General features: G+C 37.5%; 1 protein-coding gene across 1 annotated transcript in view; it reads left to right on the top strand.

Moving 5' to 3' along the window:
* The first annotated feature begins 10,051 nt into the window (after window positions 1-10,051).
* LOC138844876 (aldo-keto reductase family 1 member C1) overlaps window positions 10,052-24,447 on the top strand; it is a 29,749-nt gene continuing 15,353 nt past the window's right edge. Inside the window, exons 1-5 of the mRNA XM_089311263.1 lie at window positions 10,052-10,114; window positions 12,757-12,877; window positions 19,609-19,718; window positions 20,352-20,353; window positions 20,481-20,730. Coding sequence (XP_089167389.1) covers window positions 10,052-10,114; window positions 12,757-12,877; window positions 19,609-19,718; window positions 20,352-20,353; window positions 20,481-20,730 — 546 coding nt within the window. The remainder of the gene's footprint in view (window positions 10,115-12,756; window positions 12,878-19,608; window positions 19,719-20,351; window positions 20,354-20,480; window positions 20,731-24,447) is intronic.

Here is a 24,447-nt window from a genome sequence, read left to right as displayed (position 1 = left end):
CATGGAGGAATTTTTCATGAATTCTAAAAAATCTCCTGCATGTGGATGTGATACAGGAGAAGTCTCAGATGCTGGTGATTGGACACATCTCTTCTGCTTAGCAATACACCTCAGCTACAGCTACAACCACAGGGCATGAAGCGTGGACAGCAAATTTTTACCATTTTCAAACACAATTTTAAATGTTGTTTTATTAAAGATTCTTATTCACCACTGACTCCATTACTTCCATGGTTTGTTTCATTCTGACTCCTTAGTACTTAAAGTGATTTTCTCAGAAATTTGGAGACCTGTGGTGAGATATGGTAGCAGCTAGTCCATAGATGCGCCTGGGAATGAGGTGAAGGATTGTCAGCCTGTAGGACAGGTTAGCAAAGGTTTTCAGTGGTTGTTTATTCAGTGCATTCCGGAGAGAAAGAAACTCACTGTATAGAGCACAGAGGTGAGGCAGTGCTGCAAGGGTGACTGATGGTTCAGGGGTGCCCCTGCATCAGCTGTGGATCAGAGCTAGAGTACATGTGGGTATCTGGGATCCTTGGGGTAGGGTTAGGTGCAGGGTAGGGGGTTGAGAGGAAAAGTCATGATGAGTCAGGTATGAGGAAGATGGAGAAAAAGGAAATCGAGCACATCTGCCTGGAAACATTGGCAACATTCTCTTATTAATATCGTCTTCCAAGAGAAGGTAACTTTCCACCTATTTCAGGTGTTGACTAAATGAGTTTCCCTAGAAAAATGTTAAATTCCTGGGGATGTACTGGTATAGAATATCAGAGAGAGACTAAGAAAGAAAGGAGGAAGGGTGGGGGCACAGGCGGGAGGGAGGGTCCAGTGGGAATTGACACTATGTCCCCGAATTTGTACATGTGAACCACATAACATTTGTTTACCTTAAATAAAAAAACATTGACTATTAAAGAAATCCTCAAATAATAAGATGCCCCAGATATCAACTCCACATTTCTCAATATTTTAGTATTTAAAATAAATTTGACTTCTTTCATTTTATCCCTTTAGAAGCCATAAACACCAAATTAAGCAAACTAAAATACATAAAACATCCTAAAGCCATTATCATGTCAAGTATATTAAATTACTGAATAATACATAGAATGAACCAGGCTGTACAGATTTCTAAAAGTCTTTTGGAAAGTGTGTAAGTAATATAAGATAGTATTTTAAATTTCAGTTTTTTCTTTTAGGTTTTAATTAGTTTTTAAGATTCAAAATAGCTTGCAGATACAAATTTAAGCAGATAGTGATGACCCATCCCACCCTCCCTCCGTCTCTCTTCCTCTAACCCTTCATTTTCTTTCTTTCATTTTTCATCCTTTCTTTTTTTTCTTTTCCTTTTTAATTAACATATTGAATTTATATTACAGTAACAAGGGTTTAATGCTTCTCCAAATTAGAAGTTTAATGAGTAAAAAGAATAAAGACCCTAGATTAGTGGGAATATAGGCAATGACTATAAATGCTAATTGACTGGAAAAATTACCATTTTACTCATATAGAGTAAATTTTCAAATAATCACAGATCATTAAAACTGTAGTAGTGTAACATTCTTTTTTAAAAAAGATTTATTTATTTATTTAAAAGAGTTATAGAGAAGGAGAGCTACACAGAGAGAGAGAGAGAGAGAGAGAGAGAGAGAGAATATTTTCCATTCCATGGTTCACTCTCCAGATGGTCGCAACTGCCAGGGCTGGGTCAGGCAGAAGCCAGGAGCCAGGAGCTTCTTCCAGGTCTCCCACGTGGGTATCAGGGGACCAAGCACTTGGGTCACCTGCTGCTGTGTTTCCCAGGCCATTAGCAGGGAGCTGAATCAGAAGTGGAATATCCTGGATACATACAAGATGCCCATATGAGATGCCAGCATTGTAGGTGGCAGCTTTACTGGCTACACCACAATGCAGGCCACAGTGTAACATTATTAACCAGCAGTTTGACAAAGGTATAAAATAAAATTTTAGAAAACTATATTTGCAGCAATACTGATACCATACAGTATACATTTTCTTTTTTCTTTGTCTTTCTCTTTCTATTTCTCTTTTGTTCTTTTGAAATCTTAGTTCCCATATATAAGGGAGAACATGTGATATTTGTCTGTCTGGCTTGTTTCAGTCAACAAGTCCTTCAGTTGCATCCATTAGGATGCAAATTATAGCATTTCATTTTTTATTGCTGAATAATAATTATTGTGTGCATAAAGCATATTTTCTTTATTCCTCCATCTGATGATGGACACCTTGGTTAATTCTACAGTTTGGCTATGGGAAACAGTGGTGCTATGAACATGGTGATGTATGTTACTTTTTGTGACAACATCTTTATGTACTTACCAGGTATTGGGGTCGACGGATGATATGGCAAATATATTTTCTAGTTTGTTTCTTTTTTTTAAAGATGTATGTATTTATTTGAGAGGCACTGTTACAAACATAGAGAGGAAGAGACAGAGAGGGAGAGGTCTTCCATCTGCTGGTTCATTTCCAAATGGCTGCAATGGCTGGAGCTGGGCTGATCTGAAGTCAGGAGCAAGGAGCTTCTTCTGGCTCTCCCATGTGGCTGCAGGGGCCAAGGGCATGACCCACCTACCACTGCTTTCTCAGGCCAAAGATAGAGAGCTGGGTCAGAAGAGGAGCAACCAAGACAGGAACTGGGGCACATATGGGAGGCTGATGCCACAGGTGGAACAAATAAACTTTTAAGAGTGTAGTGAACTTAAAACTATTGGTTGAACTCTGTAATTAATACACAATTACTCCTAGGTGTTTAATTAATGCTATAACTAGTACTCAAATAGTATTTTACACTTAGTGTTTCTGTGTGGGTGCAAACTGTTGAAATCTTTACTTAATATATGCTAAATAGATTTTCTGTATATAAAGATAATTGAAAATTAATCTTCATGTGAATGGAAGGGAAGAGGGAGTGGGAGAGGGGAGTGTTGTGGGTGGGAGGGAAGTTATGGGGGGGAAGCTATTGTAATCCATAAGCTGTATTTGGAAATTTATGTTCATTAAATAAAATAAAATATTTTAAAAAAAAAGAGTGTAGTGATACTTTCCACCCTACTTCCCTCTATCCCTGAATCCCTCCAGAACCTCACCAGCATTTATTATTTTATAATTTATTTTGGGGTAATATTCATTCGCACTGAATGTGCAGTAATAGCACTTTCTGGTTTCATCCAGCAGTGCACACCTAGGTTGATTCTGTATCTTCACTATTGTAAATAGTGCTGAAATTAATATGACAGTGTATGTTAGATATCTGCCCAGAAGTGGGATACCTGAGTCACATGGTAGATCTTTTTTCTTATTTTGAGGAACTGCCATTCTGTTCTCCATAATAGTTACATTGATTTGCAATCAAACTTACAGCGTATTCGTTTTCCCTATTCACATCTACACTGGTATGTCTTATTTTTCATCTTTTTTATAGCTGTTTGAATGGGACTGTCTTACAAGTTCTTTTTCATCTAGAACATTGTTGATGTAGAAGAATGATAATGATTTTTTTTCTGTTGATTTTTACCCCTGCAACTTCACTGAATTCTCTTATGAGTTCTAATAATCTCTTAGTGCAATCTTTTGGTGCTCTTAGGTAAAGGATCCTGTCATGTGCAAACAGGGATAATTTAACTTGCTCATTTCCAATTCCTATCTCTTTGATTTATTTTTCTTGCCAAATGGCTCTGTCAAAAACTTCCATTACTACATTCAATAACAGTGGTGACAGTAGGCATTCTCGTCTGGATCATAGTGGAACTGCTTCCAACTTTTCCCCATTCCATATGATGCGAGCTGTGGGTTTGCCATAAATTGCCTTAATTGTGTTGAGGTATATTCCTTTTATATCCAAATTTAAAGGTTTTTTTTTTTTTTTAAAAAAAAAAAAAACAGAAAATGATGTTGTATTTTATCAAATACCCTCTGCACTTTTTGAGGTAATCCGATGATTTTGACCTTCATTTTGTTGATGTGATGTATCATGTTTATTTATTTGTGCCAACATCACATAATTGAAAGATATCACGTAACTTATGTAACAAAACATTTCAAGGACTTAAAAATAAGAACAAATCAAACCTAAAATTAGTAGAATGAAAGAAAAAATAAAATTAGAGAAGTGAACAAAACAGAAATTTAAAAAACTATGAAAAGTATCAGTAAATGAAAAGCTAGTTGGTTGCTCTAAAACTTCCTCTTAACACTGTTTTTGCTGCGTTCTGTTGGTTTTTTTGCCTAGCTGATCTGTCCATTGATGAAAATGTGGTGTTGACATCACCCATTCTTTTTTTATGGGAACTTATGTCTCCCTATATATTCATTGATGTTTGGTAAAGCCAAGTGCGCTAACATTGATGGACAGGCATTTACAGTTGTCACATGATCTGATTGCATTGATCAATCCCTCATTCATCACATAATGCTCTTCTTTGTCTCTTTCAATGTTTTTGTCTTCAAGTCTATTTTATCTTATATGAGAATAGCTATTCCTGCTTATTTTTGCTTTCCACTTGCATGGAGTCTCTTTTTCTGTCCTTTTACTTTCAGTCTATGTGTAACTTTCATGGTGAAGTGTGTTTCTTGTAGGCAACATATCGACAGATTTTTTTTTCATTCTACTTTGCCGTCCTGTATGTTTTAATCAAAGAATTCAATTCATTTAAATTCATGGTTATTATCGATAATCACTTGGTCACCTATTTTTCCATAAATATTTCTATCATTTCTTTTGAATCTCCTTTGTTATTGTAGTAGGAGGTTTTCTGCCTTCACATTCTTTCATGATGCTGTTGGCTTTCTTTTCTGTGTAGTTCATGCTTAAGTTTTATTTGTTAGTTTTACTAGGTGGTGATAAATTCAATTTTTCCTTGTCTTAGAGGTTTTTTTTTTTTTTTTTTTCCCCTTCAGCTATGACTGAGTGTCCCTGGATAAGGTATTCTGGGTTGGCACTTTTTCTTTTAAGTCTTGTACTATATCAATCCATTCTCTCCTGAATATAGGGTTTCTAATGGGAAACCTGCTATAAACCTAATGGGAGTTTTAAAGGTGAGGTGTTCCAAATTTAGGATATTCTTTTTATGTTTTAGTTTTCAAAGGTTGACTCTAATGTGTCATGGTAAGGATCTTTCCTGACTGTGCCTGTTTGTGGTTCTGTGTGATTCTTGTATTTGGATGTCTGTATCTCTCTCCAAGTTGAAGACATTATCTGCTATTACTTCACTGAATGTGTTTGCTGAGATTTTTTCCCCCAGGCCTTTAGGAAGTCCTAAGATTGATATATGTGTTCATTTGATTATATCCCATGGATCTCAAGCAGTGTTTTCAGTCTTTCTAATTTTTTTTCCTTCCTTCCTTCCTTCCATCCTTCCTTCCTTCCTTCCTTCCTTCCTCAAGTTATGTCAAAAGATTTATCTTTTAGATCATATATTTTTTTCTCCTGCCTCACCAAGTGTATTGCTAATGCTATCCACTGTAGTGCTTTGTTGTTGTTGTTGTTTGACTTATTGAATACTTCATTTCTAAGACTTCCATCTGTTTTTCCTTTTTCAATATTTCTGTTTGCAGACATCCTTGTCCATGCCGTGTTTGGATTACCTTATTTCTTTTAACTGTTACTGAGTACCTTACAATCACTGTTTTGAATTCCTTATTAGACGCATTGCCAATCTCCCATATTCATGGTGCAGTATTAATGTATCATTGTATTCTTTTTGAGAGTCATATTGCCTTCTTTGTTCATATTCCTGTGTTTCAGTTTTGCACATCTGGAATCTCTTGTTGCTAAGTCTCCTGAGAATGTTTTCCTGTCTCCTATTGCTATTTGTTTTTGATTGAAAACTTTATCCCTGTAAATGTGCCACTGGGAGTCCAGAGTCCAGTGTGACACTCTGGATGACTGTGATAGTATGTTTATGGCTAGAGTCACTGTAGGAAAGTGATGTTGGAGCCAGTTGAATTGTTCACAGTTCCAGGCCTTCTTTGTTCCAGGGTAAACAGCTGATTAACAGTTTACAATGAGATCACACGACCAATGCACCTCAAACCCTGATACTGTAATAATATCAAAATAGGAAAAAATGTATTTCTGTAAGGCTTTGCATCTTCTCTATGAATGCACCATTGTAAAGATAACAGGGTTAGTATTTATGAAATATAGAAGGAGAGTAATAGCAACAGAAAGTGCATAGAGTGATCATGGCTCTGCAGTTGCTGTCACTTGGAACTAAAGATCATTCTATCTGGAGAATCATTCCAGGTCTTTTCTTTTATTGTATCTATAGAAAACTTGAGTTAAATAATAAAGAGGACAGTAGGAAAGCAGAGTTCAATAATAAAGGTTGTTGTGGTAAACACTGAACTGTGAGGCATGTGTGTAGCAAGAGACTTCTAATCTGTGTGCATGCCATTTCAATAGATATTTAGACATATTATACTATATGAAGGTAGACCACGTAGAAGACCATAATACAAGGATTTAATCCAAAGTGTAACCAAAAATCATAAGCTCATGAAAGTTGAGAGAAGGATATAATGCCCTGGAAACACAAACCAGGTTAAGCCAAGATATATAAAGATTTAAATATCTGTCTCATAGGAACAAATTGGTAGATTCATTGTGGATGGGGAAATAGGAAAAAAGATTGATGCATTTTTGAACTATGCATATTATTTTATTTGTAACCACGTGTTAAGAAGGGACATATTAAAGTAACAATTACTTAAAAGTAACAACCAAAAACAGTATTTAATTTGATATTGAAAAGTAATACTTTTCAAAGCAATTTGCAGTAAATTAACTAAGATGATTATTAACAAAAAGAATTAATTCAACCTGTGCTTATTGGAAACATGATAATTCAATATGCACTAACCTACAATGAAGCTGTAGAAATAGAATAAGGGTATAAGGGAGCAATTAATTCTATAAGAATTCAGAGATCCCAGAAAAATTTTTAAAAACTATAAAGTTCTAATGCAACACAGATTAAGCACATTTTTGGTTCATTCATGAATGACCTTATTTGATGCAATGTGTTTGTGTTCCCTAGCAAAATTCAATTCAATAAAGTATTTTTGAAGTATTTTATTTCCTAGGTTCGCTAGTTTGAAATAATCATGTCAGTGGGTAGTTTGAGTTTCTCTTGAAACCTAAGTTTTTAATGAAGACATGCTTCTGAAAATAAGGCAATTTCTGTTCAACCTGCTTGTAAAGAAAACAAATCTTTGGGTTTTAGTTAAAGTGGCCAGAAGGATTTTACAAAAACCGCAATAACAAAGAACCAAAGCAATTAAAATGCTTTTAATAAGCGGTGGGAAACTTGAGACCCCATCATGATCAATAAAGTACCCAAGGCACCTCAGGATCAGATGATACAAACATCTTCGAGTCCCGATGATAAAATATATGATTTTTACCAACTCAAGAATGTGAAACTAAAAGGTTAATGTCCAATAATGATTATGGTGAATAAGAAGGAAGGAAACCGTAAGAGTTGATAAATGGGAAACACTGGAAATCACTTTGTTCCTCCCAATTTTGAAAGATGAGGAAACAGAGGTCCAGCCAAGAATCAAAGGTGGCACCAATTAATGCTTTCAGCTCTGTACCCTGTTTCTTTAGAGTAGGACATATTCTATTTTTTAACATTCATTGATTAGCAAACCAAGTATGAAGGGTTTCAGATATGTGAATTTGAAAAAAAATCACATCAAATCTCCAAAGGCAAGGTGGAAATATATAATATTGTGCTATCTTAATCCCATTGTACCATGTGTTGGAAAACTTAGCTAATATGTTGATTGACTTACACAGTTTTTCAATTCTATTTAAAGCATTAGATCAAATTTAAATGGGAAAGTTCCATGTAATATTGCATTTAAGCACTTTAAGGCCATAATAATTAATGGGAACCACCACCCCATGGGAGAAAAAAAGATATCTAATGAGCAGTTCATGGAGAAAGCTCCAGACTGGTTATCCAGTAGACTCTCCACTCTTCAAGGGAAGATGATGCTCATATTTTCTTTTAAGATTTATTCATTTATTTGAAAGTCAGCATTACACAGAAAGAGGAGAGGCAGAGAAGAGAGAGAGAGAGGTCTTCCATCCTATGGTTCACTCCCCAGCTGGCTGCAACAGAAGTCAGGAGCCAGGAGCTTCTTCTGGATCTCCCACATGGGTGCAGGGGCCAAGGACTTGGGCCATCTTCTACTGCTTTCCTAGGCCATAACATAGAGCTGGATCAGAAGTGGTGCAGCCAGGTCTTGAACCAGCACCCATATGGGATGCCAGAGCTTCAGGCCAGGGCGTTAATGCACTGCACCACAGGGCCGACCCCAATGCTCATGTTTTTAAAAATCTGTAAAAAGCTCACATACAACAAGACAGCACATCCGAGATTTGTGACTAACAGGAGCAGTTAAGGCTGTCATATTCAAGTACAAAAAATTAGCGTTCCATTACCCAATCTGTGCAAGACACCTAGTTAAAAGTTGAAATCATGAAAATTATTAGAATCCCACCAATGACATAAAAGTATCATAATTAGGCAACAGCACATTGAAATGCAGGAAAGACTGGGAAAATTATGCATATTATAGATTATATTATCATTCTCTAAACTGAATGATGAGAAATTCTAAGTGAGGAATTTCGCTTTGAAGACATTTTTAATATTTATTTAATTTGTTTTGATTTTATTAAAAGGAACACAGAAAAAATGTGACATATACACAGAGATCTAGAGAGAGATATATCTTCTATGTGCTATTTCATATCTTAAATCCTTGCAACAGAGGGTTATCAGGATGACCCAGCAGTTTAGAAGTCAATCTGGGTCTTCCACATAGGTGTCTGGGATCCAAGTATTTGAGCCATGATCTGCTGTCCCTTACGGTTCACATAAGCAGGAAGCTGGGTTAGAAATGCATGCGCCTGGACTAGAATCAGGTCCTCAATATGAGATGTGGGCACCCCAGGAGATGTCTTAGCTGCTGAGTCAAAAGCCTACTACTGAAACAGGGTTTAGGGTTTGAGTGCGTGCTTGAAAATTCCATTTTATGCAGACTGTCAAGGGAGAGCTTTTCTCTGTTTATAAGGAAGCATCTTTGTAATACTCAACAACAATAAACATAATTCTACAAGACTACAAAACACAGGAAATTTTAAAGTTGAGGATGCAAATTTGAAAATGATCTCTTTAGTCATTTTCCTAATTCTAATTGTGTTTATGTGTGTTTCTGTGCATGTGTGTGTGTGTGTACGCGGTGTTAGATATCCAATTGAATGTTTTAAGTAATATGATATTTATGGAAACATTAAGAGAATCAAAACAAAAGGAGAGGGGCTGGCACTGTGGTATAGTAGGCCAAGGCTCCACTTGGCAGCGCAAGCATCACATATGAATGCCAGCTTGTGTCCCTTCTGCTCCTCTTCTGATCCAGCTTCCTGCTTATGACCTAGGAAAGCAGATGACCCGAGGACTTGGGCTCCTGCAACCACATGGCAGACCCTGAAGAAGCACCTGGCTCCTGGCTTTAGATTGCCAGCTCTGGTCATTGAGGCCATTTGGGGAGTGAACCAGATGATGGAAGACCTCTCTCTTCCTCTCCCTTCATTCATTTGTAACTCTGCCTCTCAAATAAACAAATTAAATCTTTTTTTAAAAAAGGAGAACACATATCCAGAATTTTTTGTATTAGCCTGCAATTATTTAAACTAATAATAATTTTCAGTACTAGGTATGATATTATAAACAGAAATTTCATTGAAAATGTGTGTTTTCCTTATTTCCATGTAGTTCATTTAAGAATAAAGCTTCTTCTATAAAAAAAATAACTAACTGGTTGAAATACTGTCCACAGTGTTTGAATTTGCTTTAGCTCCATTCTGTCCACATGTCATTGGTTAATGATTGCACAAGTATTAGGTCATTCACATACTGGTACCATCTTCTGAAGGCCTAAGAAGTGAAGACACGTGACTGGCTACACTGAGAAGACAGAAGGAACTGTGCAGTTACCGAGAGGAGATTATGTGATGGAATTAAATGATGGTAACATCATACCTGTACTGGGATTTGGCACTGCTGCACCTATAGAGGTAAGTAAGCATAGTGTTCTTAGGATTGAATGTAAAAATGAAATAGAATGTATATTAGTGGAAACCAACCTCAGTTTTGGAGTTACTTAGTTCTTTATTTAAAGACTGGTTTTCCAATGTCTCGGAGCAGGGGTGGGGTATGGTTACGTTCTAAGTTTCACCAGCCTGGAGCACAAGACAGAGGGTTCTTAGACTTAGTTCTTCATCAGGTTCTGACCTCTTGATCACCTGTTGATTTTTCTCACCAGTGCTGGATGCCCCACTTTTTAATCTTTCCCAGTTTGGCAGAAAAGATGAAAGTCAAGTCAAGAAGCTGTCTTTTTAAAGGTTGACAGCCATGGGAGTGGTTTCTTTTCCATTTCATGGCTGAAGAATTTTTTTCTCCTTCCAAGTAGACAAGATAGATGGACATTTCTGTGGATAAACTTCTGGGATAGAGGGCATGAATATTAATAGAGTCCTGCTCAGCTGCTCTGGGGTAACCCTGAGAATCACGCTGCAAATAGTGGACACGGGTTAAGCAGATTTTCTCATGTAGTACTGTGTCATCTGGGAAAATACCAGAAAGGAAAAGATAACATGTTAGAGGATAATTGGAACATAATAAGAGTATGTTTAAATTACTGGTCTTCATTAATGTATGCTGTATTTAAGGAAATTGGTATCTGGGGCTCTCTGAAATGAAAGTCAGTATAGTGGATAATTTATTAGAGTGAGGAGGATTTTTTAGGACTAATATTATCCGTAGGTCCTGAAATTGTGTAACAAAGGACCAATTACTTCAGAATTGAAGTCCCCATTTCTCATGTCTTTGATAAAAGGAAATCTTAAAGTGGCAATTTTGGAGACATGTGACAAGACTTGGTTATTTTCAGGGCAATGTGTCATGAAGGGCATAGATAATGAAGAACATCAGTAGACCGTTAGCCTTAGTTCATTTTTTTAACCTAACCCCAGGTCAACATCAGATTGGTGTCAGGAGAGAACAGTAGCATCCAGTATCTAGTTCATTAGGATTTCATTTAAAGTAATTAATTTCTCAAATTCTTACAGCAAATGGTGTGAAGCTTGATTTCCTTTCTGATCTGTTACCAATACACTGTCAAATCTTTATTGAAATTTTGTAGATGTAACCAAAATTTTTGATTTTGCCCTAATTATAGCTACTCTAAAACAAGTGCCTTTTATTTGAAGACTGACACCTAGATTAAATAACTCTTGTGTGATAAGGCTAAGTTCTTACACATAAATGTATACGATAGGATTATGCATATTTATATGCTTAATGTTTAGTTTTTTCATGCAAACCGAGAGTCTGTGTAGAAAATATTTAACATAAATGACTGTTGTCTCTTGAATTGATTATTATCATAGCGGTTCCTGTTTAGGATTGGTGAACATAGTTTACCCCATTCCTTAACTGATAATGTTGTTGTTGCACCAGAACTCCTTTGAGAAATGAGTTTTAAGTGTAATTGCTTTCCCGTGGGAGAGTGGTATTTTGGTTGCTGTGCTTTCCTGTGGGAGAGTGGTATTTTGGTTGGTTCAGAAGGCCTATATAACCTGCCCCCAGTGAATAATTAAGTTAAATCTCAAGACTTAATTTAAACAGCATTCCTTATGTGTTGTCATAATTTCCTGGTGGAGGAATGTGGGGTATTTTGTATGACTACACTGCAAGGGAGCTCATCGAAGCTTGTACCATTGTTCTTCTGTACTTCCTTCCATATGCATTTTTGCTGTGCTAATTTTACTTTGTAATCTCACCATGTAAATGGTAACTACATGAATATTCTCTGAGTTCTTCCAGCAAATCTGGAAACCTGAGATATAAGTTATCAATCAGGTATTGCCTGAATCTGATAAGTTTCCTGGGTTGACCAGCTCTTTCTATTAAGGACAAAACATGAGCGGGTGCTGTGGCATGTTGGATAGAGCCAACACCTGCAGTGCCAACATCCCATATGTGTGCCAGTTCAAGCTTCACTTCGAATCCAGCTCTCTGCTATGGCCTGGGAAAGCAGTGGAAGATGGCCCAAGTCCTTGAGCCCCTGCACCAGCGTGGGAGACCCAGGAGAATCTCCTGGCTCCTGGCTTCGAATCAGTGCAGCTCTGGGCCCTGCAGCTCTGGGCCATTGAAGTCACTGGGGAGTGAACTAGTGGATGGAAGATCTTTGTCACTGCCTCTGCCTGCCTGTAACTCTGCTTTTCAAATAAATAAACAAACAAATAAATCTTTAAAAAAAAAAAAGGACAAAAGATCCAGACAAACTGAAGTGGATTACTGACCCCCATTCTAGAAATAATTCAAAGTTTGAGAAAAACTGATTCTTAGAGAAGTCCTCGCCACTGTCTGAGTGAGGTACGTCTCATGCCTGGATCTCCACATACTATTTTTTGCTTCTGTCTTAGGTTCCTAAAAGAGAGGGTCTAGAGGCCACCAAGTTAGCTATTGATGCTGGGTACCGCCATATTAATATCTTTTCTTACACTGCCCATCTTGTTTCTCCCTCTCCCATTTCTTTTTACTAGTTTTCTCTTCAGGATGTTCAATGTTAGTTATCTTGTCAACATTCAACAATGTTCGTATTAACAACAGTTCTCATTTGTAAAAATCCTTCAATCATTCTTCACTTTTACAGGCCATGGAGAAATGTAAGGATGCAGGGTTGGCTAAGTCCATTGGGGTGTCTAACTTCAACCGCAGGCAGCTGGAAATGATCCTGAACAAGCCAGGGCTCACGTATAAACCTGTTTGCAACCTTCAGCCTCCTCTCTTGGTGTTTCTCATTCTGTGCTTCCTGTTCTAGGGCTAGGTGTTCATTTCTACTCCCCCCTTTTTATACATTTGTGGAATGACAGATTCTAAGAGCAATGTCTCTATTTAGAAGGGAATATAGGACCTTCACTTGGGTCTCTAAATGATAAAGACCTATATTGAAACTTTGGGAGAGCTTTAGATCTGAATTTGTATAAGAATCCGAGGAGGTGAAATGGTTAAGGAAGCTAGCAGTTCTTAAAGTGACCTTCTGGGGAGGGTGGACTTACCCTTGAGTTATTAAGCATGACCAGAGTTCAGATGTGTACATGTGATGTGGAGGGAAAGAAAGATGATAAATGCCTGGAATAGTCAGTCATCAGGAGACACTGAAAATAATATTAGGTAGATAGACCATAAGGGTTTGTGTGTGATTCAAATGCCTGAGTTTTTCTCTTGACACCTGCTTTTAGATGTCTCACAGCCACAGATCCATGACATGTGAACTAGAAACTGAAAAAATCATACAGGTTTGAGGTAGAATGTGAATCTGTTTATGGTGGTACCAGTGGTACATGAATACTCAGATACTTTTAGTAGAACCAGAGCCAATCCTATGCCTGACTCTATCTAAATCTGAATCTCCTCCATTGCTTTTGCCATCAAGTATCTCTTCCAGCTCATCTATTTTGTTTCTGATTCTGTGCTCTAACTTACTTTTTAAGATCTGGTAGCTCTGTTGTAAGGATTCTAAACTAGAAAAATATAGCTTATAAAATTTACAAATTTTTTAATTAGTGATGATGATTTAAAATTATATATTATTAAGGAGCCGGTGTTGTGGCTTAGAAGATTAGGCCTCCACCTTCAGTACTGGCATCCCATATGACCTGCAATTTGAGTCCCAGCTGCTCCACTTCTGACCTAGCTCCCTGTTAATGCATCTGGGAAAGCAGTAGAAGATGGCACAAGTAATTGGGCCCTTGCACCCATGTGAGACATCAGGATGAAGCTCCTGAATCCTGGCTTTAACCTGGCTTATCCCTGGCTGTTTCAGCCATTTGGGGAGTGAACAAGCAGATGGAAGATATCTCTTCCCCCTGCTCTCTCTCTTTCTCTCTCTCCTCTCTCTGTATTTCTGTTTTTCAAATAAATACAAAAATCTCAAAAATGTACATATAATATTAAATGTTTTTTCATATTATTATCACTACACTTTTATTATGAAAGCTTTCAAACAATCAGAAGTTTTGAAGCAATTTTGAGAAAATTCATATTTTCCTGTTTATATATAAAATTGTTGCCATTTTGCCAGGTTGTCAAATGTGTGTAAATACATGCAGATTTTACAAATATGCACAATAATTTACTGAACTTATTCAAAATAATTGGGAGAGATGACTACTCATCCCTACAGACCTCCAAAACATCTAAGAATATACAGATTATCCCCCAATGTTTACTTTTCCATGTTAGATTTAGGAATGTGATGATTGTCTTCTGATATCATTTAAAATACAGTCACATTTAAATTTTCTGGTGTTTTCCCATTGCTTCCTCTACTGCTTGATTCTTCATTTACCCACAATGTCCAGTACCAGACTGGGCCAAAGCAAGGAGCTGGAAAGTCAACCAAAATCTCCCATGCATGTGGCAGGGATCCAACTACCTGCCACTTCTCAACAGCTGCACTGGCAGTAAATGAGAATTAAAAGTTGCAGCTTTTAGGAAACAAACCTAAGCATTCTGATATGGGGCAAGATGGCGGAATAGGAAGGGAGCACACTGATAGTCTGGGAAGAGACAGTTTAATAAAAGTGTAGATACTGCAGGTTCAAGGAAGAATAGGGGAATCAACAGCAGAGGAAACTTCCGGAACTAGTGATTCATGGTGGACCTGCATGGAGGGTGTGGGAGCCCATCGGTAGGGACACCAGCAGCAGAATCAATACAACCGTACTGGAACATGAGGTGAGCTGAACCTCAATAGCCCAAGACACCGACAGGAAAGCGGAAAGAGGAGACTAGAGGGAAGAGGCTTGAAACCCCATGGGGAAAGTTCACCAGACTAACTAGAAGAGAGAGGAAAAAAAAAGTGACTGGTACAGACACGAGTTTTTCTCTCTCCGCTCACATCTCAAAGGCGAGCAAGTCAAAGAGCAGACACCATGTTGGACATATGTCAACAGCGGCACAACCTCAGGGCTGAACCCGCCCTCAGCCAAGCAGAAAAACCTGACTCTGGGGGTGGGGGGTGAAATAACAGGAGATTAGGACCTAGTGAATGTGTGGTGCTACTGAACTGAGACTGTGAAAAAAAGAGACAGGGTGAGAGAACTCACAGAATTCACTTGAGTACTCTCCAGAGACGCTACAATTCGGTAAACTTGGCAACCCAGTGGGAGACTGCAGGAGAATTTGAGCCCACACTGAGGGCAGTACAGATTCCCTGTGTGGTCCTTCGGAAAGAGATTCCAATCTCTGGCTCCTGTGAGTATATCATTCGCCTGCTAATTACCTTCAATTCCAATCAGCTGTGCAGAATTACTTCCCTTCTGAATCTAAATAAATAAATAAATAAATAAAAATAAAGAGAGAGAGATTTACCATGGCTCACTTGGGAGTGTGACCTTTGGCACACCCTTAACCCTGAGGAACCAAACAGAGCTCTCAGTCCACACCCATCCAAAGCCTCTAAGGCTCCATCAAAAGCAGACAGTACACTTAATACAGTCATAGTACAACAAGAAAAAACACCACAGCAAGGGAAGAAGAATCTAAAGAATATCTCCACAATGCCAAGCAACAAATGCAGAAACCAAGGTAACAAGAACAATGAAGAAATTATGACACCCCGAAATGAACAAGATACCCCAAACCAAGATTACGAAGATGATGAGATGGAAGAAATGCAAGATAGGGATTTCAAAAAATTTATGATAAGAACAATTAGAAGTTTTCAAAAACAAATGCTTGAGCTATGGAAATCCTTACTGGACAGGATAGAAAATCTCCTTTGAGAAAATGAAATCCTAAGGAGGAATCAAATGAAATGCAGAAACTAGTAGAATAGTAAAGTGTGATAGTGAAGAGAAATCAAAATGAAATGAAGAACTCAATAGATCAAATAACAAACACATTAGAGAGCCTTAAAAATAGTCAGTGAAAGAGAAGACAGAATATCGGACTTAGAGGACAGAGAACAGGAAAGTACACAGTCAAACCAAAGAAAAGAATAGGAAATTAGAAATCTAAAAAATATTGTAGGGAATCTACAGATACTATTAAAAAAATCCAACATTCACGTTCTAGGAGTCCCTGAAGGCATGGAGAGGGAGAAAGGATTAGAAGGCCTTTTTAGTGAGATACTTGCAGAGAACTTCCCGGGTATGGAGAAGGACAGAGATATCCTAGTACAGGAAGCTCATTGAACCCCTAGTAAACATGACCAACAGAGATCCTCACCACGACACATTGTAATCAAATTCACCGCAGTGAAACGTAAAGAAAAGATTACAAAATGTGCAAGAGAGAAACGTCAAATTATTCTCAGAGGATCTCCAATCAGACTCACAGCAGACTTCTCATCAGAAACCCTACAGGCTAAAGGGAATGGCGAGACATAGCCCAGGTACTAAGAGAGAAAAACTACCAGCCCAGAATATTATATCCTGCAAAGCTCACATTTATGAATGTAGGTGAAATAAAGACCTTTCATAGCAAACAGAAATGGAAAGAATTTGTTGCCTCTCGTCCGGCCCTGCAAAAGATGCTTAAAGATGTGTTACACACAGAAACACAGAAACATGGTCATCAATATGTAAGAAGGAAAAGGAAGGAAAACTCACAGCAAAAGATCACTAGAAATTCAAAGCATATATCAGAAAATATCTTTGGGAAAATGGCAGGGCAAAGTTACTACTTATCAATAGTCACATTGAACATTAATGGCCTGAACTGTCCAGTTAAAAAACACAGATTGGCTGATTGGGTTAAGGAACAAAGCCCATCTATTTGCTGCTTACAAGAAACACATCTTTCCAACAAAGATGCATACAGACTGAAAGTGAAAGGCTGGAAAAACACATACCATGCCAACAGAAATGAAAAGAGAGTGGGCGTAGCTATCTTAATATCGACAACATAAAATTTACTACAAAAACTGTTAGGAGAGACAAAGAGGGGCAGTATAAAATAATTAAGGGATCAATTCAACTGGAAGATATAATGAATATCAATGTATATGCACCTAATTACAGGGCACCGGTTTATTTAAAAGATTTGTTAAGGGACTTAAAGGGAGACTTAGACTCTGATAAAACAGTACTGAGGGTCTTCAATACTTCACTCTCAGAAATAGATCAACAGGACAGAAGATCAACAAGGATACAGTAGAATTAAATGACACTGTAGCCCAAATGGATATAACAGATATTTACAGAACTTTTCATCCTACACAGAAAGCATTTACATTCTTCTCAGCAGTACATGGAACCTTCTCTAGGATTGACCACATACTGGGCCATAGCAAGTCTCAGCAAATTCAAAAGAATTAGAATCATACCATGCAGCTTCTCAGACCATAGAATAATTAAGCTGGAAATTGCCAACTCAGGAATCCCTAGAGCATATGCAAACACATGGAGATTGAACAACATGCTCCTGAATGAACAATGGGTCATAGAAGAAATCAAAAGAGAAATCAAAAATTTTCTGGAAGTAAATGAGGATAACAGCACAACATACCAAAACTATGGGATACAGCAAAAACAGTGTTAAGAGGGAAGTTTATATCAATAGGTGCCTACATCAAGAAATTGGAAAGGCACCAAATAGATGAGCTTTCAATGCATCTCAAGGATCTAGAAAATATGCAGCAAACCAGACCAAATCTAGTAGGAAAAGAGAAATCATTAAAATCAGAGAAGAAATCAACAGGATTGAATCAAAAAAAATTACAAAAAATCACCCAAACGAGGAGCTGGTTTTTTGAAAAAATAAACAAAATTGATATCCCATTAGCCCAACTAACTAAAAAAAAAGAGAAAAGACCCAAATCAATAAAATCAGAGATGAAAAAGGAAACGTAACAGCAGACACCACAGAAATAAAAAGAATCATCAGAAATTACTACAAGGACTTGTATGCCAGCAAACAGGGAAACCTATCAGAAATGGATAGATTCCTGGACACATGAAACCTACCTAAATTGAACCAGGAAGACATAGAAAACCTAAACAGACTATAACTGAGACAGAAATTGAAACAGTAATAAAGGCCCTCCCAACAAAGAAAAGCCCAGGACCAGATGGATTCACTGCTGAATTCTACCAGACATTTAAAGAAGAACTAACTCCAATTCTTCTCAAACTATTCAGAACAATCGAAAAAGAGGGAATCCTCCCAAATTCTTTCTATGAAGCCAGCATCACCTTAATTCCTAAGCCAGAAAAAGATGCAGCATTGAAAGAGAATTACAGACCAATATCCCTGATGAACATGGATGCAAAAATCCTCAATAAAATTCTGGCCAATAGAATGCAACAACACATCAGAAAGATCATCCCCCCAGACCAAGTGGTATTTATCCCTGGTATGCAGGGATGGCTCAATGTGCGCAAAACAATCAATGTGAAACACCACATTAAGAGACTGCAGAAGAAAAACCATATGATTATCTCAATAGATGCAGAGAAAGCATTTGATAGAATGCAACACCCTTTCATGATAAAAACTCTAAGCAAACTGGGTTTGGAAGGAACATTCCTCAATACAATTAAAGCAATTTATGAAAAACCCACGGCCAACATCCTATTGAATGGGGAAATGTTGGAAGCATTTCCACTGAGATCTGGTACCAGACAGGGATGCCCACTCTCACCACTGCTATTCAATATAGTTCTGGAAGTTCTAGCCAGAGCTATTAGGCGAGAAAAAGAAATTAAAGGGATACAAATTGGAAAGGAAGAACTCAAACTATCCCTCTTTGCAGATGATATGATTCTTTATTTAGGGGATCCAAGAATTTGTAAACACTAAATTTCATTTTTAACTGCTCTTTTTACTTTTCTTGTATTGCATTGAATGTAAAACTATTTCCATGATAATTCTGAAATTGTTCCTCTGTGATGGAGTAGGCATTAACACCTTCCCTTTAGTTAACCATGTTCCTAGAAAGAAGTTAATGTAATAATCACCACCAGCAGGGGAAAATAGTTTTTCCTCTGGCTTTCTCTCACTATGCTTGTTATTGTGGATGTGAGTTTGTATTTATTCTGTGGATTAAACTTGACTTTACTCATTATTTATTATGATGAGGAAATCTACATGAATATCAGTAGCAGGACGCCTAGCAAACTATTTTGTTCAACAGGCTTGCTGTCATGAATCCTTGAACAAATACTTGCCTTCTGGCACAATTCAATGTCAAATGTTCAAAGAATTCCTTCTTTTTTTCCAAAAAAGGAAAATTTCATGGTTCCTCTTAGTGAAAAAAATGTTAAACATCTATAATCTGGTTCACAGAGTTGGTTCATGTCAGGATTTTATTTTTTATCCTTGCAGGTGATAGTAATTTTAATATTCTTTTAAAAATATCATCTCTGGAAGTTGTTAATTTCAATTTAAATTTTGTTACTCAGGTTTTATTTTCTGTTTCTTTTCAATTCGAATATTTCTCCTTCACATCAATATTTGTACTTCCAGTAATCTTAAACTCTCTGTGTTGTCTGTCTATAGGTGGAATGTCATCTGTATCTCAACCAGAGAAAACTACTGGATTTCCGCAAGTCAAAAGACATTGTTCTGGTTGCCTATGGTGTTCTGGGAAGTCAAATATGGAGAATGGTAATGAGGACACTAGCAAATTTACCTAAAACACCTTTGCTGTTGAAACATTTGCATTCATGGTATAACCACTTTTCTGGCATTAACTCTGAAGTGCTGCAGTACAAGGAAGAATTTGCATTTCTTTTTTAAAAAATAATTTATTCAGTATTAATGTGTGCAAATTTCATGTATTCTACATATACAGATTTAGGAGCATAGTGATACATCTCATCCTACCCTCCCTCCCGACCACACTGCCACCCTATCTTCTCCTTCCTTTTTTATTCTTTCTTTTAACTTTTATGATGATCTACTTTTGGCTTATTTTATACTCATAAGACTAAATTTATTAAATAAGTAAATAATTCAATAAATAGTAAGCATAAAATAACTCTGCCCCTCAACAGTAGGGACAAGGGCTGTAAACAATCAATAGATCTCAAAATACCAATTTTGTGCATACATATTACATGTTTTTCATACTCTGTTAGTTACCACAGAACAGGGAAAATGCATGATATTTGTCTTTTTGTGACTGGCTTATTTCATTACGTATAATGGTTTTCAGTTGCATCCATTTGGTTGCAAAAGAAGGATTTCATTGTTTTGGATGGATAAGTAGTTTTTCATTCATTAAATCACAGATGACAGTGGTTCTGCTGCCTGAGACCACATTTGAGTAGCACTGGTCTGGAGTAGGCACTGTAGTCTGTTTTGGAATCCTCCTAACAAACCAAATACACGAACTCAGAAATTCAGCATTGTTGCCTTTCCTCCTAGGGTGGATCAGAACACTCCTGTTCCCTTAGATGATCCAGTTCTTGGTGCCCTGGCAAAAAAGCACAAGCGAAGTCCAGCACTGATTGCCCTTCGTTACTTGCTACAGCGTGGGGTTGTGGTCTTGGCCAAGAGTTTCAATGAGGAGCGAATGAAAGAGAATTTGCAGGTGATGAGTGGGGCTGTGGGCACTGGGGCTCCTACAGTATCCATCACGTGTGTCCTCTTTGTAGGCACTCAGGATACCTTTGTGGTATCTTGGCATCCCTGTCATCTCCTGTGTGTTTCTTCTTATTGCCCATTTGTAAGTATTTTCTTTTGCTGTAGAGCATGGAATCCTACATGCCTAGATTTAATTGCAAAGGTGCAGAATTCTGAGGTTTGTGTTTCAGCGTGAATTCTGAAATTTAATGTGTAGTCCTGTCAACCAGCAACTATTTTTCTTCAATTCCTTAAATAAGGTAGTTGAATTGGTTATTATTCTGCCTACAATATTTATGATTTATTGTGTGTTTCCCTTAGTTCTCATGTAGTTTAAAATGTACATATTTTTCACTGTTTTATCTCTTTAGTCTGGCGTCTAACCAAGTCTTACTTAAGTGAATTTTTTTTTTATTTTAAAACAGGAGGCGACTATAATACAAGTAGCTAAACAACTCACAAGAAGCTAGAGTTAAATCCACAGTAGAGGATGCATGTGCAGTAAATTTTTGTCACTTTCATAAAACAGTTAATGTTGACTTCTTCTTTAAAGATTCTAACTTAACATGATTTCTTTCCTTTGACTGCCTTATTCCCCAAACTGATTTTCCTGGAAGTTTGAAAACCATTGGTGGGAGTTTCAAGCCATTCCATTGACCTTTCTGAAATAGAAGCAGGCATAATTGTTGGCCTGTAGGGAATTAACCGCTAGTAGGCATTTTCCAGTCAGTTTTTAACCAGTGCTTCAAGGAAAAATAAAACTCACTGCATAGACCCTGGAAGGTAAGGCAATACTACAAGAACAACCAAGAACCCAGGGGTGCCTTTGAGAGGCTCAAGCATGAGAGGTGCAGAAACTGGGGAAGCAGATATTCTCTTTTTCTTTCTTTTATTTTTTGAAACTTCTTTTTGAAAAATTTTATTTAAGGTATGCAAATTTCTTTTTCTTTACTTTTTATGTTTTCTTTTTTTTTTAACTTTTATTTAATAAATATAGATTTCCAAAGTACAGGTTATGGATTACAATGGCTCCCCTCCCCAATGACTTCCCTCCCACCCGCAACCCACCCCTTTCCCACTCTCTCTCCCCTTCCATTCATATCAAGATTCATTTTCAATTTTCTATATATATATATACAGAAGATCAGTTTAGTATACATTAAGTAAAGATTTCAACAGTTTGCACCCACATAGAAACACAAAGTGAAAAATACTGTTTGAGTACTCGTTATAGCATTAAATCTCAATGTACAGCACATTAAGGACAGAGATCCTACATGAGGAGTAAATGCACAGTGACTTCTGTTGTTGACTTTACAAATTGACACTCCTGTTTATGGCATCAGTAATCTCCCTATGCTCCAGTCATGAGTTGCCAAGGCTATGGAAGCCTTTTGTGTTCATCGACTCTGATCTTATTTAGACAAGGTCATAGTCAAAGTGGAAGTCCTCTCCTCCCTTCAGAGAAAGGTACCTCCTTCTTTGAAGACCTGTTCTTTCCACTGGGATCTCACACACAGAGATCTTTCATTGAGGTCATTTTTTTTTTTTTGCCAGAGTGTCTTGGCTTTCCATGCCTGAAATACTCTCATGGGCTTTTCAGCTGGATCCGAATGCCTTTAGGGCTGATTTTGAGGCCAGAGTGCTGTTTAGGACATCCGCCATTCTATGAGTCTGCTGTGTATCTTGTTTCCCATGGTGGATCACTTTCCCCTTTATTTATTCTATCAGTTAGTATTAGCAGGCACTAGACTTGTTTATGTGATCCCTTTGACTCTTAGTCTTTCCTTATGATCAATTGTGAACAGAAATTTATCACTTGGACTGGTGAGATGGCATTGGTACATGCCACCTTGATGGGATTAAATTGGAGTCCCCTGGTATGTTTCTAACTCCACCATTTGGGGCAAGTCAGCTTGAGCATGTCCCAAATTGTACATTTCTTACCACTCTTATTCCCACTCTTATATTTAACAGGGATCACATTTCAGTTAAATTTCAACACTTAAGAATAACTGTGTATTAATTACAGAATTAAACCAGTCATATTAAGTAGAACAGAAAAAAAATACTAAGAGGGATAACGTATTAAATTGTTCATTAACAGTCAAGGCTATGCTGATCAAGTCACCGTTTCTCACAGTGTCCATTTCACTTCAACAGGTTTCCTTTTTGGTGTTCAGTCAGTTGTCACCGATCAGGGAGAACATATGGTATTTGTCCCTTTGGGACTGGCTTATTTCACTCAGCATGATGTGTTCCAGATTCCTCCATTTCATTGCAAATGATTGGATTTCTTTGTTTTTGACTGCTGTATAGTTTTCTAAAGAGTACATATCCCAGAAATTCTTTATCCAGACTACCGTTGATGGGCATTTAGGTTGGTTCCAGGTCTTAGCTATTGTGAATTGAGCTGCAATAAACATTAGGGTGCAGACCGCTTTTTTGTTTGCCAATTGAAATTCCTTTGGGTAAATTCCAAGGAGTGGGATGGCTGGGTCGAACGGTAGGGTTATCTTCAGGTTTCTGAGGAATCTCCAGACTGACTTCCATAGTGGCTTGACCAGTTTGCATTCCCACCAACAGTGGGTTAGTGTCCCTTTTTCCCCACATCCTCGCCAGCATCTGTTGTTGGTAGATTTCTGAATGTGAGCCATTCTAACCGGGGTGAGGTGAAACCTCATTGTGGTTTTGATTTGCATTTCCCTGATTGCTAGTGACCTTGAACATTTTCATGTGCCTGTTGGCCATTTGGATTTCCTCTTTTGAAAAATGTCTATTGAGGTCCTTGGCCCATCTCTTAAGTGGGTTGTTGGTTTTGTTTTTGTGGAGTTTCTTGATCTCTTTGTAGGTTCTGGTTATCAACCCTTTATCTGTTGCACAGTTTGCAAATATTTTTTCCCATTCTGTCAGTTGTCTCTTCACTCTCCTGACTGTTTCATTTGCAGTACAGAAACTTCTCAATTTGATGCAATCCCAATAGTTGATTTTGGCTTTGACTGCCTGTGCCTTCCGGGTCTTTTCCAGAAATTCTTTGCCTGTGCCAATATCTTGAAGGGTTTCTCCAATGTTCTCTAGTAACTTGATGGTGTCAGGTCGTAGATTTAGGTCTTTAATCCATGTTGAGTGGATTTTTGTGTAAGGTGTAAGGTAGGGGTCTTGCTTCATGCTTCTGCACGTGGAAATCCAGTTTTCCCAGCACCATTTACTGTATAGACTGTCCTTGCTCCAGGAATTGGTTTTAGATCCTTGATCAAATATAAGTTGGCTGTAGGTGTTTGGGTTGATTTCTGGTGTTTCAATTCTGTTCCATTGGTCTATCCATCTGTTTCTATACCAGTACCATGCTGTTTTGATTACAACTGCCCTGTAGTATGTCCTGAAATCTGGTATTGTGATGCCTCCAGCTTTGTTTTTGTTGTACAACATTGCTTTAGCTATTCGAGGTCTCTTGTGCCTCCATATGAATTTCAGCATCATTTTTTTCTAGATCTGAGAAGAATGTCTTTGGTATCTTGATTGGGATTGCATTGAATCTATAAATTGCTATTGGGAGAATGGACATTTTGATGATGTTGATTCTTCCAAACCATGAGCATGGAAGATTTTTCCATATTTTGGTGTCCTCTTCTATTTCTTTCTTTAAGATTTTGTAATTCTTATCATAGAGTTCTTTAACGTCCTTGGTTAAATTTATTCCAAGGTATTTGATTATTTTTATAGCTATTGTGAATGGGATCGATCTTATCAGTTCTTTCTCAGCCGTGGC

The sequence above is a fragment of the Oryctolagus cuniculus genome, chromosome 13 (assembly GCF_051225735.1).
Source record: "Oryctolagus cuniculus isolate XC-2025 breed Fujian yellow rabbit chromosome 13, ASM5122573v1, whole genome shotgun sequence".
Lineage (NCBI taxonomy): Eukaryota > Metazoa > Chordata > Mammalia > Lagomorpha > Leporidae > Oryctolagus > Oryctolagus cuniculus.
This window is presented reverse-complemented; position numbering and strand designations above follow the sequence as displayed.